Source organism: Anolis carolinensis, chromosome 1, assembly GCF_035594765.1.
Source record: "Anolis carolinensis isolate JA03-04 chromosome 1, rAnoCar3.1.pri, whole genome shotgun sequence".
In the NCBI taxonomy this organism is placed as follows: Eukaryota; Metazoa; Chordata; class Lepidosauria; order Squamata; family Dactyloidae; genus Anolis; species Anolis carolinensis.
Window position 1 is genome coordinate 19,066,291 of NC_085841.1, and position 17,848 is coordinate 19,084,138.

Genomic DNA, 17,848 nt, shown 5'->3' on the forward strand with positions numbered 1-17,848 from the left:
AGTCCCATTGATAATCTTACTTGACCCCGTTGTTTAAATCCATTTATAATGAATGGCTATCACACTAGGTGGGGATGAATTCTGTAAGTATTTATTCATTTAAATAATACATGTACCACATTTCAACCAGAAAAGCTCCCAGATAGGCTCATAAGGTATGCAAGGCATTTTATATTCCGCAGAATACTTCCTCTTGTCTACTGCTGCTTGATACCAGATCATTTCCCTTTTCCCCATGAACACGATTAGTCTTGGATCAAATTTTGTCTGCGAACAATAGCTGGCAGGCCAACATTTGCTTTGCTGACCACCTTTACTAATATGGAGAGATTATTCTAGAACCTATGGGAAGCACTCCATTTCTTAAGAATATAATTAACTACTGGGAGGCATTTGTACATTTAAGTGAGCTTCCAGTGAGTACCAAGATACACAGCTAGTTTTTTTCGGGTTTTTTCATATCTTCTTCAGAACTATTGCGTACAGCTTCCTATTTTTATTAAACCACAGTTTTATATAAAATTTGAGTTCACATAGTGGTTCTTGTTCAAATCTCTATGTATTGAACATATCAAGCTCCTGCTATAGTTTCACACCTTGATTTATAACTTTATTTTTCTATCCCGCCTCCATCTCCCCCCGGGGACTCGGGGCGGCTTTTTTTCCTAAAGTTTAATAAAACCCATGACTGGATAAATCCAGACATAACGAGAAATTGTAGTTTGTTAAAAAGGGGAAAGTAGCTTATCTCTGGCATCTGAAAAAAGGACTATGTGAGGGCAACAGAGAACATATGAGTTTCAGCCACAACACATTAACATAGTGGGAAAACATTGTTTCCTCTTGTGTCTGTCTAAATGTGACTGCTTTATAAATGTTGAAAAGTATACCATCTGGCAGTCTGAGCTATGGCGTGTTTGGCAAGGAAGACTCAATTTTACCAATTTCAGAATACACAAAGGGAGCAGCAACTGCAATCAAAGATTAAAATACTCAAAAATTAATGAAAATTCTAGCAACCTTCTTGAAAACAATGGCTTGAATCCATTTTGGGGAAGGCCCATTTATGAAAAGAATAAGTGTAAGTCTCACTCCTTTTATGGATGTAGAAGATGGACATTAGCTTCACTGAAGTGCAAATGGATTTATTGCTATGCTTTATTATTGGTTGGTTAGATTTTGTTTTTATGTGATATTTTTAATTTCAGATTTTAAGGTTTAAAAAGATTTCTTAAAATTTGATTTTGTGTAATATTTAAATTGTGTGTATAACAAATGTTAAATGTGTATAACAAATTACATATATGTTTATTAAAAGAGTCTATAAGGAAACAAAACAGATCGTATTAGATATCTGTTGTAGTGAAATACCTCTGACAGTGCCAATGAATTCTTCCAAACGTTGCAAAAGATCTACATCTCTCTCAAAATCATAGAAGTGATGCTCCACCCAGTGCCGGCATACATTTAAAACTCTACAACATTAAGAAAGATTAATTTTTGAGGTTAGTTCTTATTCAATATTGTTCTGACTGTACACTAAAAGCACTGGAGAACTGGTTTTCTTCTATAGTCAATGGCACAATGACATACTGCACTGACCCCTTGTGGAAGGACCATACTGCTGTAATACCCGTCAATGAAAACTCATCTTGGGTACAAGGAAATTTGGAAATTAGCAATAAATGATAAATTAACATGCAATTTAAATGTCAAAAAAGGCCTAAGGAAGAAAAATGATTTTGAAAGTATATGGAAGAAATTTATTGAAGAAACATTAAGGAGAGAAGATGGGCATCAACCCCCACCAGAAGAAATGAGATTCTGGTTGGACTATAAAGAAATGGACTCCAGTGAAGGGGAGCACAACGGGTGGAACACTGGGGGAAGGAAAAGATTTAATTATATGAATTGTAAAGATTTTTCTTTTCTTTGTAACAAAATGAACAGTAATGTAATAAAAATTTATTAAAAATAAATAAATGATAATATCTGTAAAGTCAAAAAACCCACTATCAAACCTAATCTTTTAATACAATGCATCAACTTGAAAAAAGAAAAGAAAAGAAAAAGAAAACTCTTATCTTGATTTGCCTGGCTTGTTAAAATTAAATTAACTACCAATTTCAAACATTTATGTTCAGGGGATAAAAAGGCCAGAATGGCCCATAGAAAGAGTATCCTGATGCTAACACTAACCATTAAAAAACCTCACATAAATGCAAGCATTTTACATATGGAACACTGTACATAAACCTTTGGATGAAGACCTCTAATTTTAAAAAGTAGGATCAATCTAAAATAAGCAATAGTTTTACATGTTCCAGTTTGAAGAACTCATGCAAAAATAGTTTTGTGTCTCAATATTTACCGCAGTTGTACAGGTTGTATATATTCCTTTCTAAACCTTTTGAGCTCTGCACTGAGAGGTTGATCTCCATTCTCCATAGCTATCCGATCTGCTTCTGTTGGTTCAGGTTCTGGAATTTCAAACCTAATGTGGGGTTGGGAAGGGAAATCCAGATAACCAAGTATGAATGATGCTGAACTTTAATATGTTAAATAATAACTGCTACACAAAACAAACGACAAGATACAGCCACTTCATCTTCACCAATCAGGAGGTTTCATAATAGAAGGGCCACAGTCCCTATAGATTTTAGAGTTTTCCAGAGTTTTCCAGGTGGTGCAGGTACAATATCCATAAGGATGAATGCATAAAAGTAAAAAAGTGCAACAAGGAAAAGGTAAAGGTTTCCCCTGACTTTAAGTCTAGTCTATTCATAGTTCTGCACAATTTTATTTTCTGAATATCCAGTTACTATTATTGTCCGGGTTTTAAATTTTGTTGATGTATTTTATGTTGTTTTATATTTTTACAATGTTTTAATTTTATGGATCCGTGTCTTAACTTATGTTGCTGTTGGGCTTGTCCCCATGGGAGCCACCCCAAGTTCCTTTGGGGAAATGGATACAAAAATAAAGTTGTTGTTGTTGTTGTTATTATTATTATTAGTCATGTCCGACTCTGGTGATTGGTGCAACAAACACGACATTAAATATTATATGATAATATACATGTGCTATAAAAGGCTTGTATCAAATGTGAATAAAGAATGCTTTTCATACTCACAGAAAGCAAATTTTCATTACTTTTCTTGGCAACGTTTGTATGTAAATCATAGAATCATAATTACTGTGAATGACAGTAAGGCTCAAGGAGCAATCCACAACACTGACTTAAGCCCTCAGGCCTGTTGGTGAAGGCAGGAGACTAAAATTCTAAACTGTTTTATCCGTTGCTTCATTTCTCTCTCCTTCAATTTTGTTAAATATCCTTACAAGGTCTGCACAATAAACCCGCTCAGATTGAGGTTCAAAAGTTAGAAACTGTCAGACCTTCTCTTCCCTTCCTTTTGAATAAAAAAATAAATCCAAGGGTAAGGGTGGACTGCACCTTCACTATTCTTAAAATGAGCATTAATCATGTATCCAAATGCCTGACCGAACTTACATGTATCCACTTTATAATGTATTATGAACATTGGTGTCTCCTTTCATCCAGTTGTTTGTATACATCTTCCAAGGGAGATGTTGTCCTGTAGCTCTTGTAATGATCACTGTTCTAGTCAATTATGCTCACAAACATCCTTGGATAGAAATAAATGAGGAATGTCTCCATGCGTTTAAATACTCTTTGCTGTAAATCTGGATTTTCATAGCCCTTCGGATATCCGCTGAATGCTCTGTTCTCACCTACTTCAGTCATTTTTCTCTTCTTTGAAAGCAAATATCCTGATACTGCCATAGTAACTATCAATCTTTGCTCTATAAATGCTAAAATAAATTATTACAATGAGAGAGAATAATGCTTGACTAGCTGGGAAGGCATGATAAGAAAAAAGTGAAGGAGGGGGGGGGAAAGGAGCAAAGGATAAAATGGCTTACAATTTTGGTCTCTTCCCTCGATCAGCTGGCATGAGGAATTAACCTAACAGTTGAGGATTGCTTCTTTAGCCTTCCTGAGAAAGGGATCTGAATGTTAAACCCAAATCTGGGAAGCTGTTTCAACATGTTTTTACCAAGCTCACGTTTGATTTTATTTCAGCATTATGAATCAGCAAGAGACTATGAGGTTTCTTGAAAAACTGGAGAAAACAATTCCCTCAGCACTGAAAAATGAGTAGATTATCAAGAAAAAATGCATACCAAAAGGTTTGAGCTGCCAAGCAAATTGTGTTATTCCAAGATAATAGCTGGAGTGCTGTTATCATTTGAGGCATAACCTTTCCCTGATTTGTGAATGTGCCTGACAAAATGTAACCTTTGCATACTGCAACTATTATAAAAAAGCAGTATCTGTCTTTCCAAACAGAAATATGAAGCTGAAAAAAAACTCCTGTAAGTAAAAGAAAGTTACACTACTATACATTAAAAAACTACCTACCTTTCTATCAGGAGACTCAGCAATTCCTGAGGTTTGCAAAATGACCTATATGTTGTAAGAAATGTTCGAACAAAGTTGGGATCTAGGACAGAAAGGAGAAGTATTTTAAAAACTACACAGACAGCAAATCAATAACCATAATTGTAACTGTAAAAGTCCAATGCCATTATTATTATTATTACTACTACTACTACTACTACTACTATTATATTTTATTACAGGAATATCTGTGTAAAAAGCCTGTGACAAAGTAGCTCCTTTTTTACAATCTTTTTAGGCTCACACAACCCCCATTTCCTTTCTGTTCCTCTGTCTAGCTCAGCGGTTCTCGACCTGTGGGCCCGCAGCCCATCAGTGAGCCGCGAGAACGAACATCCAGTCCATTAACCCCCCTTCCTCTTTATTTACTTATTTTATTTTATTAATTTTATTTCTGCTCCTTTCCTCAGAGCTGGCTATTGCATTAGATAGACCACATCAACTCTAGAATATTAAATATGATTTTCTGTGGCCGAGCAGATGGTGACAGATGGCATATGTTCTGTTTTAGAAACTAGAGCTGATGTGGTCTATCCAATGCAATTTTCTAAATCAGCATCCCAAATAACCAAACTGAATCTAAAGTTGATCAAAAACTGATTTGTAACTATTTTCGTACTGTATTAATATTGGAGAATGGGCCCTGGTCAAAATGGTTCCTAGTCAAGTGGTCCCTGGTCAAGCAGGCCCTGGTTAAGAAAAGGTTGGAAACCACTGGTCTAGCTGCATTTTTAAAGCAATAGTTGCTCTGGAGGATAGAAGGAGGGCTGGGAAAATATAGACTTTCAGTGTTGTGTTGCAGCTGCATATTGACAGTAAACAGCGCAATATATCTTGACATGGGAAATAATGGGAGTTCTACTCTAGCCAATTTATGTGAACCTGCCTACAACTGGCCAGGTAAACAACAGCTTCCTCCAGAATTCCTTACTGAGCATGTAACCAGTAGAATGAAAAGGAGAGTGTTCCGTCCCCCAGGACGATGGTTTGCCTTACCTATTGGTCGTTTGTTTGTTTTCCCTCCTTTGCATTTTGTTTGAGCCTCTGGCTGCAAAGGCCTAGGAAAGGTGGCTTGGAATCTGCAAGAGCTGGCTGCAGTTTTCTTTGCAGTGATTGGTCAAAGAGTGCAACATCTTAGGACCGCCCTTTTTACCAGGGTCTAGTCTCCATTTTAGAGTTTCATTCTGGCTATAGTCTTCCAACGTGCTGGAGCTGTGCAAGGCTAACTGGGACAAATCATCCTCAAAACCAGGCCAATCTAAGCCTATCCAAATTAGATAAGTATTGAATTATATTGATCTGGAATAGGAAATCTAGTTAGAGCAGAGTTATTCCATCGCTTCTAGAACTAATCTTTGCTGTAAAGATAGGGAAGGAAAGAGTTTCTCCTTCTAATATAGGCAGCGTGATTAGGGTATAGTGGTTTTATAATCACCTTTGCCTTCTGGAACCAGGGATAATTCTGTAACTAAAACCTATAGAAATTTGTTTCATTTTCTGCAACTTTAAGATCTGTGCCAGGTTTACAACCTTGTATGAATAAACACCCTTTTTTGAAGTTATCCAGACTCAGTCGTTCAATATCTATAGGACAGCTTATAGGGATTTGCAGTTCGCCCGGATAAAGGACAGCACGTTTCAGTTTTATAGCTTTTTATTGTCCGGCGGACCGCACAGTTTTGAGGTCGATCAGCGGTTTTTCCGCTTCAGCTAGCTTGCACGGCTTTATAGTTTTTTATAGTTTAGGAAGTTTTAGTATAGGCTGCGGCTTTTCCGCCTGAGCTCAGTCTGCATACCTAAAGACTCTACCAGCGTCTGAGGCAGTGGAGCCCGCTCTCAGACCTGAAGGAGTCAAATAGTGGGGCTCTATTTCCTTGCTATTTGGCTCGCGTGTGCGCACGTAGCCCAGTGGCTTTCTGGGTTTGCACAGGCTGTGCAGTTCCCAGCAACGTCCAGGGCTCCCTCGGCGGTAGACCTCGAGCCGCGGAGCACCAGCGACAGTTCTTTGGCTGGCTCTGAGGCGTGGAGCCCACCAGAACCAGGCTAGAACCTGGACAGGCCTGGCAACGCTGCTGCGAGTTCGGCCGGAGCACTCAACCGGCTTTGACAGCCTCTTCATCAGGAGTTCGGCCGGAGCACTCGGCCGGCTTTGACCTGCCTCATGGTCCGGCGGTGGTGACCTGCCTCATCGTCCTGCGGTGGTGACCTGCCTCATCGTCCTGCGGTGGTGACCTGCCTCATCATCCTGCGGTGGTGACCTGCCTCATCGTCCTGCGGTGGTGACCTGCCTCATCGTCCTGCGGTGGTGACCTGCTTCATCGACCTGCGGTGGTGACCTCCCTTCACAGCGGGGAGGAGGCGTCTCTTCTCTCCTCCTTTCCAAAGCCAGCCTCGGTGCTCCTTCGGCGGCAGGCCTCGAGCCGCAGAGCACGAGGTGCTTGAAAATTTGGCGAAGTCGCCATTTTGGCAGTTTACGTCACTCGGGCAAGGGAGGTATCAAGTGGCAAGTTGCTGTCAGTTGACATTTTGCAGCTTGCCTACCAAAGTCTGGCGCCAAAGGTCACAATCTTTGTAAAGTATAGTTACTTAGTGATATATATTGCTATGGTTAAGTGTTGTGCATTGTATTATATATTGCATTTGCTTTTATTGTAAATTTACTTTCTGGTATGTTGTATTTGCCTTTGTTGTAAATTTACTTGCTATTAAGAATACATAATGTCTATGCAATTTCAAGATGATACAGATGGTATACCTCCTTCTGAGGCTGAAAGTAGGAATGAAAGGCCCCAAAGGATAAAGCACCCTTCAGCCAAAATGCTAGCCCATCTAATAGACGAAAAGGAGCTCCTCCATGTGAGGTTAGGTTCGGCATGGGAGCGCATCACAACATTAATGGACAGAATAGAGAGCTTGGGTATCACAAGGGTGCCAGCCATATTACAGACAGACCTCGAAGAAGCCTTCGGTCTTTGGAGGGGTTTAGTGTCTAAGATAGTCCAGGTCCTCGAGCGCATTAACGCCAAGGATTCAGAGTTAGAAATAGGGAGTGTTTTAGCTGACACTAATGAGAAAGAAAATAGGGTGAGGGCAATCCTAGCTTCCTTATGCAGCCATGAGACCAATCTTTTGAAATCACCTGCTGTGGCACTTAGTCTTAAGTCCAACCGCTCTAGCCAGGTATCTAAACTAAGGGAGCGTGCATCGTCTAAACACAGCCACTCTAGCAAGTCTTCTGCTGCTGGGAGTGCCATCTCTTCCCTAGCTGCCTTGCACATTAAGGAGGCTGCACGTCTGGAGCTAAAGAGCAAGGTAGCGGGGGCGGAGGCTGATGCTAAGGCAGCTGATCTCACCCTTCCCTTTAAAGAAGAAGAGCAACGACTGCAAATAGAACAGGCCCGTAGACAAAGCGAAATGCAAATGGAACAGGCCCGTAGACAAAGCGAAATGCAAATGGAACAGGCCCAAAGACAAAGCGAAATGCAAATAGAACAGGCCCGTAGACAAAGCGAAATGCAAATAGAACAGGCTCGTATAGAGATGCTTAGAATAAAGATGGATGCCGCAGCCAAAAGGGTAAGGGCTGAGACTTTGGCCAAGGCCCTAATTGAGCCACTCACAGAAGAAAATGTAAGCCAGTTACCAATACAGGACCCTTCTGCCAAAGTGTTTGCGCACCTTGGCAGCATGTACAGCCAGTTTTCGGATGAGGAACAGGGAGACTTCTCTCCTTACCCAGAGCAGGGCCCCAAAGTCACTTTTGAGTTTCCTGCAGAGCAGAGCGTCATAGCGGGGAGCTCACCCTTGCTCGAGCTACCTGTGCCTCCTGCTAAAACCCTAGGTCAGTCAATCAGGGCCTCAAGGCAGAGCGCTAGTTGGCCCCTACAGACAGCTGCACAGGGAACCATCGATTCGTCAGTGGTCGATGTCATCCCTCCAAGAGGCCAAAGGTTGACGCAAGGTACACGGTGGGAGTCCACTCCACAACAGCAAACTCCTCAATTGTTCCCTTCGACGCCGGAGTCCCAGCTTGTCTCCATCATCAGAAGTCCCAGAAGAGATCTTAAGGACAAGGGTGTCGAAAAGTTTTCGGACAAGCCTGAGGAATTTCTTCTCTGGAAGGCCACCTTCCAGAGAGCAATCAGAGACTTAAAGTTATTGCCTGAGGAAGAACTGACTCTTCTGGCTGCATGGTTGGGCCCAGCCTCATCCTCACAAGTTAAGAAGATCTACGCAGCCCACGTAGCCGATCCCGACAAAGCCCTGGAAAAGGCCTGGGCCAGGTTGCAGCAGAGGTATGGGGCCAGCACAGAGATTGAAGCATCTCTTATGGACAAGCTCCAAAGGTTCCCAGCTTTAAAACTCAAAGACTTCAAACTCTTGTGGGACCTCAGCGATCTCCTTGCGGAATTAGAGTCGGCCAAGGAGAATCCAGAACTGCCCGGTTTGAAGTGCCTCGATCAGCACCTGTCCCAGAGGCAGATCTTGACCAAGCTGCCCTTCACTTTGCAAGAACGCTGGGGACAGGAGGTCTTCAACTACAAGGAGGCCCACTCCCAGGCATACCCTCCATTTTCCCATTTGGTCCAGTTCATCACCAGGGCAGCCAGAGAAAGGAATGATCCACAGACGGGCCTCCCCACCTTATACCAAGGGACCCAGCCAGAGAAGGCACCTGAAGTGGACAAGAAACCACCTAGAGAGGCCAATAGACCTGTCAGCGTAAAGGCAGTCGAAACTCAACTCAAGACTGACGAACCCAGGTCGGAGGTAAAAGAGTTGCTTTGCCCTATTCACCAAAAGCCTCACAGCTTGGCCAACTGCAGGGAGTAAGTAGAAAGACATACAAAGAAAGGCAACAGCTAGTTCAAAAGCAGGGAATCTGCTTTAGATGCTGTGGAGCAACTCCACACTTTGCATCCAACTGCAAAGAAAACATCAAGTGTGAGAAATGCAACAGCCTCAAGCATTGCACCGCAATGCACAACTCCAATATCATCTCCCACCCCAAAGAGAACGCTTCACCAAAAGAAAAGTCAGCAGTCGAAGACACCGACAAGCCAGCCGCACCAGAGATGCAGGTGGAAGTTTCAGCAGTCGCCTGTACAGAGCTGTGTTCTGACTCGCACCAGTACAGAGTTTGTCATCCTATCTGCCTAGCGGATGTATATCCAGCCAAGAGCCCTTGGCTTAGAAAGAGACTCTATGTGGCCCTGGATTCACAGAGCGACGCCTCCCTGGCTACTCCAGAGTTCTTCCGCATGTTTGACCTTAAAACCAAGATGGTCGACTACACTATGACTACGTGTGCAGGAAAAAAGAAGTTGCAGGGTCGCATAGCATCTGGCTTCGTTGTCTCCTCTTGCGACCAGAAGAGACAGTTCAAGTTGCCAGACCTGATTGAGTGTTCCTCTATTCCCCGGAACAAAAGGCAGATTGTCACCAGAGAAGTTGTGGAGGCTCATCCACACTTGCGAAGGCTAAAGAATGCTATACCAGCCTTTCGGCCAGATGTGGACATTGCCCTTTTGCTTGGCTCGGACTGCCCGAGCTTGTTCTGTGTGAACGACCAAGTTAAAGGACCTCCAGGTGCACCTATCGCACAACAATTGCCATTAGGCTGGACAGTCATAGGCCCAGTGTGCATAAACAAGATGCACCCACCATCGTCGTTGGACTCCAATCAAGCACAGGTGCTTAAAGGTGGACGTCCTACACTTGTGCGCAGTTGCCTAAGTCATATCTCAGTCTACTGCCAAGCAATAACTCCAGAGTATTCCTCCATCTTCAAAGTCTCTGAGAGAGACGAAGCCACAGCGCTCTCGAAAGATGAGCAAAGGTTTTCGGACAGTATGAAGGCTCAAGTCTCACGAAGTGCAGAGGTGAAAGCCTGCAAATCAACCACAGAAATCAAGATGGGCCAAAGATCTTGTCTGGAACGACACCATTTTGAACGTTTTTCAGAGTGGCACAGTCTTCAGAGAGCAGTTGCTAGGCTCATACATCGCTTAGTCTGCAAAGATAGTCAGCCTTTGCAAGTTCAGGACATGCTGAAGGCTAAGGGAGTAATACTCAGGTCAGTTCAGAGGCATGAGTTTAGTCTAGAAATAGCCAGGTTAGAACAAGGGCTTGACACCCCCAGCCGGAGTTTTTTGTGTGAGCTGAACCCATTTCTGGATAAAGAGGGCATTTTAAGAGTGGGTGAGAGGTTAGCTAAGGCTAAACTCAAAGTGTGTATAAAGAACCCTATCATTGTACCCCCCAATAGTCATATTGCTTTGTTGTTGGTTCGTCACTACCATGAGAAAATCCATCATCAAGGTAGAACTCTGACTGAGGCGACCCTTAGAAATGAAGGCCTGTGGGTGGTAAATGCTAAAAGTTTGGTCAGCAGTGTTATTTTTAAGTGTGTCAAATGTCGGCGACTCAGAGTCAGCTGATTGCTGAGTTACCTCAGGATAGGACTTTGACAGACCCACCCTTTTCCCATGTGGGAATCGATGTGTTTGGTCCTTGGGAAATTGTTACCAGAAAAACCAGGGGTGGTGTTGTAAATAATAAAAGATGGGCGGTTTTGTTTACTTGTTTGTCAAAACGAACTGTCTATATTGAGGTCATAGAGGGAATGGACACTTCATCATTCATAAACGCATTGAAAAGGTTCATAGCCCTCAGAGGGCCAATTAAGTCAATTCGGTCGGACTGTGGCACCAATTTTGCATGTGCAGACCTTAGCCAACCACTTCTGGAAGAGGTGGAAGGCCGAATACTTAAGCCAGCTTCCAACCAGAAGACTCTGGCAAACCCCAAAGGACAATTTCAAGGTGGGAAACCTTGTGTTGCTAAAGGACAAAGACTTGCCCCGCTATGCCTGGCCTATGGGCATTATACTAAAGACCTTTCCTTGCCCTGACGGTAAGGTTAGAAAAGTTCAAGTAAAGACTCATAGTAAGGACAAAATGTCTGTCCTGGACAGACCAACCAGCAATCTCGTGTTGCTTGTCCAAAGTGTGTAAGTTTTATACTGTTGTATTGTTGTGTATACAAAGGTGTTTGTATGTTTTTGATTGGTAAATTCCCACATCCTGGGAATTTAGCGGGGAGTGTTCCGTCCCCCAGGACGATGGTTTGCCTTACCTATTGGTCGTTTGTTTGTTTTCCCTCCTTTGCATTTTGTTTGAGCCTCTGGCTGCAAAGGCCTAGGAAAGGTGGCTTGGAATCTGCAAGAGCTGGCTGCAGTTTTCTTTGCAGTGATTGGTCAAAGAGTGCAACATCTTAGGACCGCCCTTTTTACCAGGGTCTAGTCTCCATTTTAGAGTTTCATTCTGGCTATAGTCTTCCAACGTGCTGGAGCTGTGCAAGGCTAACTGGGACAAATCATCCTCAAAACCAGGCCAATCTAAGCCTATCCAAATTAGATAAGTATTGAATTATATTGATCTGGAATAGGAAATCTAGTTAGAGCAGAGTTATTCCATCGCTTCTAGAACTAATCTTTGCTGTAAAGATAGGGAAGGAAAGAGTTTCTCCTTCTAATATAGGCAGCGTGATTAGGGTATAGTGGTTTTATAATCACCTTTGCCTTCTGGAACCAGGGATAATTCTGTAACTAAAACCTATAGAAATTTGTTTCATTTTCTGCAACTTTAAGATCTGTGCCAGGTTTACAACCTTGTATGAATAAACATCCTTTTTTGAAGTTATCCAGACTCAGTCGTTCAATATCTATAGGACAGCTTATAGGGATTTGCAGTTCGCCCGGATAAAGGACAGCACGTTTCAGTTTTATAGCTTTTTATTGTCCGGCGGACGGCACAAGAGAGCAGATAAGCCAACCTTCTGTTCAGTATTCTGCTCGGGGAAAACTTTGCTTTAGGATTGGGAAGACAGAGAAAGCAAGCTCTTCCTGTGGGGGTTGCTCTTTTCCTTGAGATCAAGAATTTTAAGCTAGCAGAATAAACACAGATGAAAGCAGAGAATAAGGTTGAAAGCCATGCTGAAGCAAGAGAAGAAACCTATACAGGCAGTCCTCAATTTACAAACAAGATAGATTCTATAGGTTTGTTCTTAAGTTGCATATGTATGTAAGTCGGAACAGGTACATTTTTAAGTGCAACTCCAGCCACATATACATATACATACACACACACACACACACACACACACATATATATATAAAGAGAGAGAGAGAGAGACAGAGACAGAGACAGAGACACAAACAGACAGACAGAGAGCGCTTTGGATAGCATAGGAAGGGTTAACACCCCCATGATGTTTGGGTAGTGGAGATTCCGTTCTCCAGAAGTATTAGCCAGACTGGTCCATATTAAGAGATTATGGAGGACCAAAGACTCCTCAATCTTTTTACAGATAAACAGAAAGCAAATAGGTAAGGATTTAATTCAGGAATATCAAAATGCAATTGATCCCAAGGTAGATAAGCCTGCAAGATAGGATGTCTCCTTAGCAGAATTGTGAGAATACAGATAACTAAAGGGCTAGCTTGGTTAATATTTCAAAATAGGTGATGCATAATTTGCTCCAGAAACTGAAGCATTTAAAGTGCTTACAGTCAGTCTTTTAACTGTGATTTTTGAGGATCAATAATTAGAACTAAAAGATTAGCAGATTAATAGGAGACTGGCATTTGTATTTAAAGAGCCTTAGAGGATCTTCCCGCCAATTTTGCCATGTTTCCAGGATTGTGAAAGGCGAACAAAATGAGAAGACAAAAGGCACTTCTATCCAACAATCTGCTTCTGATTTCCTGTCTTTCTCTTTTTAAAAATTTCATTTAAGATTTTAATATCTATATCTACCCACATAATAAAAGTGAAACATGTGCATGTGTGTATGTGGAGGAGGTGTCCTGCCACCACAAAACAGCTTTAGTTCCCACTGAGCAGGAGACACCAACTGTGACCCCCACTAACAATAGACTGGGGCCAAACTGGGCACAGAGAAGCCCCATGACCAACTGAACATACTGCAGGAGTTAGTGGGAATGGACCTTGATTTTGGGAGCTATAGTTCACCTACATCCAGAGAAATGGTGACCCCTACCGACAATGGACTGGGACCAAACTTGGCACAGAGAAACGAAATAAATAGATGAAACAGGAGAAGTGAATTTTGCACACAGGACTACTAATCAAAGGATTATCATCAACTGCTAAATTGTTCTTTTAACAATATATAATAATAAAAATTCTCAAATAACAAATTATTTCCTTTTATAACAAGACAGCCTTCCTACCCTTTTATGACAAGACTTTCTTCTCTTCCAACTTCCTTCAAATACACTTCATTACAAATGATATTTCTTTTAGACATCTATAACTCCAGAGTAGACACCAACCACATTTATATACAAACCCCAGTAAATGTATCTTTTGTAATCTGTTTTGTAATTTTACCACACTGAACTATTTTTTTCTAACTGTTGTATTGCACTTGTTAAACTTGACTAAAGTGTGGGATTGTTAGTCAGCTTGAGTCCCCATGGGGAGAAAGGCAAAATATAAACAAAGTTAATAATAATAATGTAAATAAATATCTTATTACATTTTTCTTTCAAGTCTTCTTTTTAAACTTTATACAACCCAGAAACATCCTTATAAAGATATTTATTTTTTGTAAAACAGACAATGCCACATCAGACAGCTAAGTAATATGTTGTTTTAACTTATTCCTCTATCTCAATATAAAACTTATTTGCAAAGTGTTGAATTGACATATACAAAAGAAATCTCCAGAGACTGGTCCCAAGCACTGGAGCCAGTTAACTCTAAATTAAGGTGACAGCAGGGGGATTCGCCATACAGTGTGGTGAATCTGGCGGGCAGCAGGGGAAACTGTTGCCCTGTGCCCCATATCACCGCTTTTCCCATCACTTCCCCCATTCTTGTCCTCTGCTCTGACAACTGTACAGCAATAAAAAAATTGTCCTTAGGAAAAGTGGTGTTCTCGGCACTTCACACTCCACACTGTTTTCTTCGCACTTCTTAATGATATGAATGAATAGATTGAATTTCTGGCTGGATTTATTTAGAATAATTTTTAAAAATTATCCTCCACTGGACTAGGTTAGAAAGAATGGGGTTTGGGGAATAGATGGCCTCTAACCTTCAGCTAAAGCAATAGCAGTTTTTATTTTCCTGATTTTCAAATCTCTCAAATCTTTGAGGAGGTAAGAAAGGCCTAGTGCAAAAGCCTGAACAGAGCTCTTTTCCTGAATATAAAAATATGACTCCTACATAACTGCTCCCCTGACCATATGCCTCATACTTAAACTCTTCCCGCCCTATACCAGAGTGCACCATATGCCTCTGACTTGAACTCTTCCCACCATATACAAATACTAGACTGCAAATTCACACATTATAGTAAGAACATTTCAGTATGCTCATTAAATAGAAAGCTTGCATTAATTTTCTAATTTTCATTTTGAAGTTATGACCAAACAAGTGCACTTTCCTTATTGTGTTCTACTGCTACAATGACTTCAAATAGCCAACTGCTTGAGCTAAAAATACACACACATAGTTGGGCAGGATGTCTGTTCATGTGATAAATCTCTCCTCAATCCAAGCATTTTAAAAGCTAAAAACAATGTCTAAATAATAATAAATAATCACTCCTCAATGCCTTAAGAGAGGAAATGGACACTATGCTGACGCACATGCATTCAACATATCAGAGTTTATAAATAGAACAGAAAACCCAACAAGAGAAAAAGTTGCAAGCTGTTTTAAAAGGAGAGACATTAAATCAGGAAGTGGAAAGGAATTTGCGCCATACATAGAACTGAGGAAAAGGTATCATTTAAGAAGATATATAAAATTCTATCCAAATAGAATAGTAGCTTCTTGTTCTAAATCTGCTTCTGAGTCATTTACACAAACCAACTGTTAACAAAACCAGTACTATCAGATCTTCTAACCCAGTGGTTCTCAACCTGGGGTCCCCAGATATTTTTGGTCTTAAACTCCCAGAAATCCTAACAGCTGGTAAATTGGGTGGGATTTCTGGGAGTTGTAGGCCAAAAACATCTGGGGACCCCAGGTTGAGAACCACTGCTATAAGCAAAAAGAGTGCCTAGGACAGAATTAAATTGTACTGCCAGGTTTTTCAGTTCAGGACGGCATAGCAACCTGTAGTACAGGGATAATGTCAGGTAAAGCAACAAATCATAGCCTTACTAAATCCAGCCTCTGAAAGAGCTTGAATTTGCTAGAGCATCATGAAAAGCACATGCCATCACATCTGGCACAGCTGCCAAGACAAACCAGTGAGTAGTTTACGCGATATCTCTTGATCTCCACCAGAGTTCTTGTGGTGTGAGAGAAAAGTGGGCACATGTAAGAGAGACATCCATTCAACTGAAAAGAATGAGCTTACTGACTATAAATCTTTACTCCAAAACCATATGTATACAAAAACTGCCCAAGACAGAAATGCATACATTTTCAGATTCCACATGGTCAGAAAAGCTGACACACTACAAGACTGTGGAGTTGCTCTTGCCCCTGATGTCAACTGTTACTGTGAAAAGTTACCAGGAAAAAAAAACAGCCACATGTGCTGTCCAGAAGCATTTGGGACAGCTTATTCCAAAAAAAAAAATTGTGGTAGTGTTGTAGGGATATGAATTGAGTGTACTAAAAGAAACCTCCTGAAGGCATGAAGTACTTTGAAAACAGTACGCTACTGATATGAATGTTATATTTTATTGAAGCCAACCAACCTCAAAAGTCCAAACTTCTACATATGCTACCCATCCTGACACCAAAACAGCCATTATTGGAATACATACAAGAACTATGAGTGTGAACGTCTACATCAAACCCACCAACTCTGGAATCTGGTTATGTTTTGGGATCTAATGCGACTTTGGTGCTGTAGCCAAAAGTATACTTTAGCAGAGCCTGCTTTCATATTTTAAACTCCAAATTTTATCAAAGGAAATTCATAGAATCCTAGTCGTGTGTTAGGAACACTGGTCTAGCACTTTCAAAATCTGTATTACTAGCAATTTAAGACCAAGACGATATTTGTATACTTTCAGCTGTTCACAATTCAGCTACATTAAAACAGATGGCCTTTAAAGAGGATGTTTTCCTGTAAAACACTAATTTCCTGTTCGCACCCATTTTGTACAAACTCAGTTTAACATAATATTGAACAAAACGTAGCAAAAAAAAAATCTGGTAATTTTCTAGTATGGTTTAACTTATTCTTTTTACAACAATTTGTTTTCATATATAGGGAGTGAATAAATTTGTATTTGATACCAAAAGTCTTACTGGATTTTTGTAACGGCAAACCATGGCTTGCTATATGAACTGGAAAGACCTCTTCAAGATTAGAACTGAGCCACAAAATTTCATGTGACAACTTGGGTGTGACATATGATTGTGGCTGAAAGCAAGAATGAAGTGTCCTTTCTGGTCTAGTGCAAAACGCAATGAATAGCCAAATTTGACCAGTATCTGAGACCTGTATCTTGAATAACTTGGTTTCAACCAAAGATTTCCAGGATTACAATAATATTTTCATTGTATGTTGTTGAGATGGGAAATCCATTTTAATTTTTCTTGTTTTGGTTACTGTTCTTAGCGCAGTGGGTATAGGTGGCAAAAAAATAATTTAAACTGATGTATATAGTGGTGCAAATCATATACGGGGAAATCACTCTATCAATTGTATAACAATACACCCATTACTGAAAAAATATTATGAATATCACTCATAAATTAAGGCACTCTGTCTCGTAGGTTAATTTGAAGACCAAAGAATGCCCTCACCAGGCAATAGATAATTTGTTTGTTTTTTCCAAACTTTCCTTTAAAAAATCTATATATTTATTGCCTGTATTAACTTGAGTCTAATGTGGACCTCCATTTTCAGAACCCTTAAACAAAAAAAAAATTATTTGCTGTTGATTGTAATACGAAGTGGCAAAAAGTACACTCTTTGTAATTTGGCCAAAAAAGTATGCTTTGTAGTTACCTGCTAAGAATTCCTTCTTTAAAAAAAGTATGTTAGGCCACCAAAGCTTCCATCAATTGAAAGAAAAACCTTGGGTTGCATCTATACTGTAGAACGAATCCACTTTAACTGCCTTACTTCAGTGCTATGGAATCATGGGTGCTGTCGTTTTACAAGGTCTTGGTTTTTCTTTGCGAAAGAATTCTGATGCCTCACCAAACTACAAATCCCAGGATTGCATAGCATTGAGCCTTGGCAATTATATTAGAAATGACATCCCTCAAATAGGAACTTCAGGTACCCCTGTAGCACTAAGATGACCGTATTATGCGAATCTAATGCCCTGCCCCTAATTTTGGCAGGATAATTTAG

General features: G+C 40.7%; 1 protein-coding gene across 1 annotated transcript in view; it reads right to left on the reverse strand.

The window, feature by feature from the left end:
- sos1 (SOS Ras/Rac guanine nucleotide exchange factor 1) overlaps positions 1 to 17,848 on the reverse strand; it is a 60,615-nt gene that overhangs the window by 13,401 nt on the left and 29,366 nt on the right. The window contains exons 11-13 of the mRNA XM_062970596.1: positions 4,448 to 4,529; positions 2,372 to 2,494; positions 1,372 to 1,475 (exon numbers count right to left, since the gene is read on the reverse strand). Of these exons, the coding sequence (XP_062826666.1) occupies positions 1,372 to 1,475; positions 2,372 to 2,494; positions 4,448 to 4,529 (309 nt within the window). The remainder of the gene's footprint in view (positions 1 to 1,371; positions 1,476 to 2,371; positions 2,495 to 4,447; positions 4,530 to 17,848) is intronic.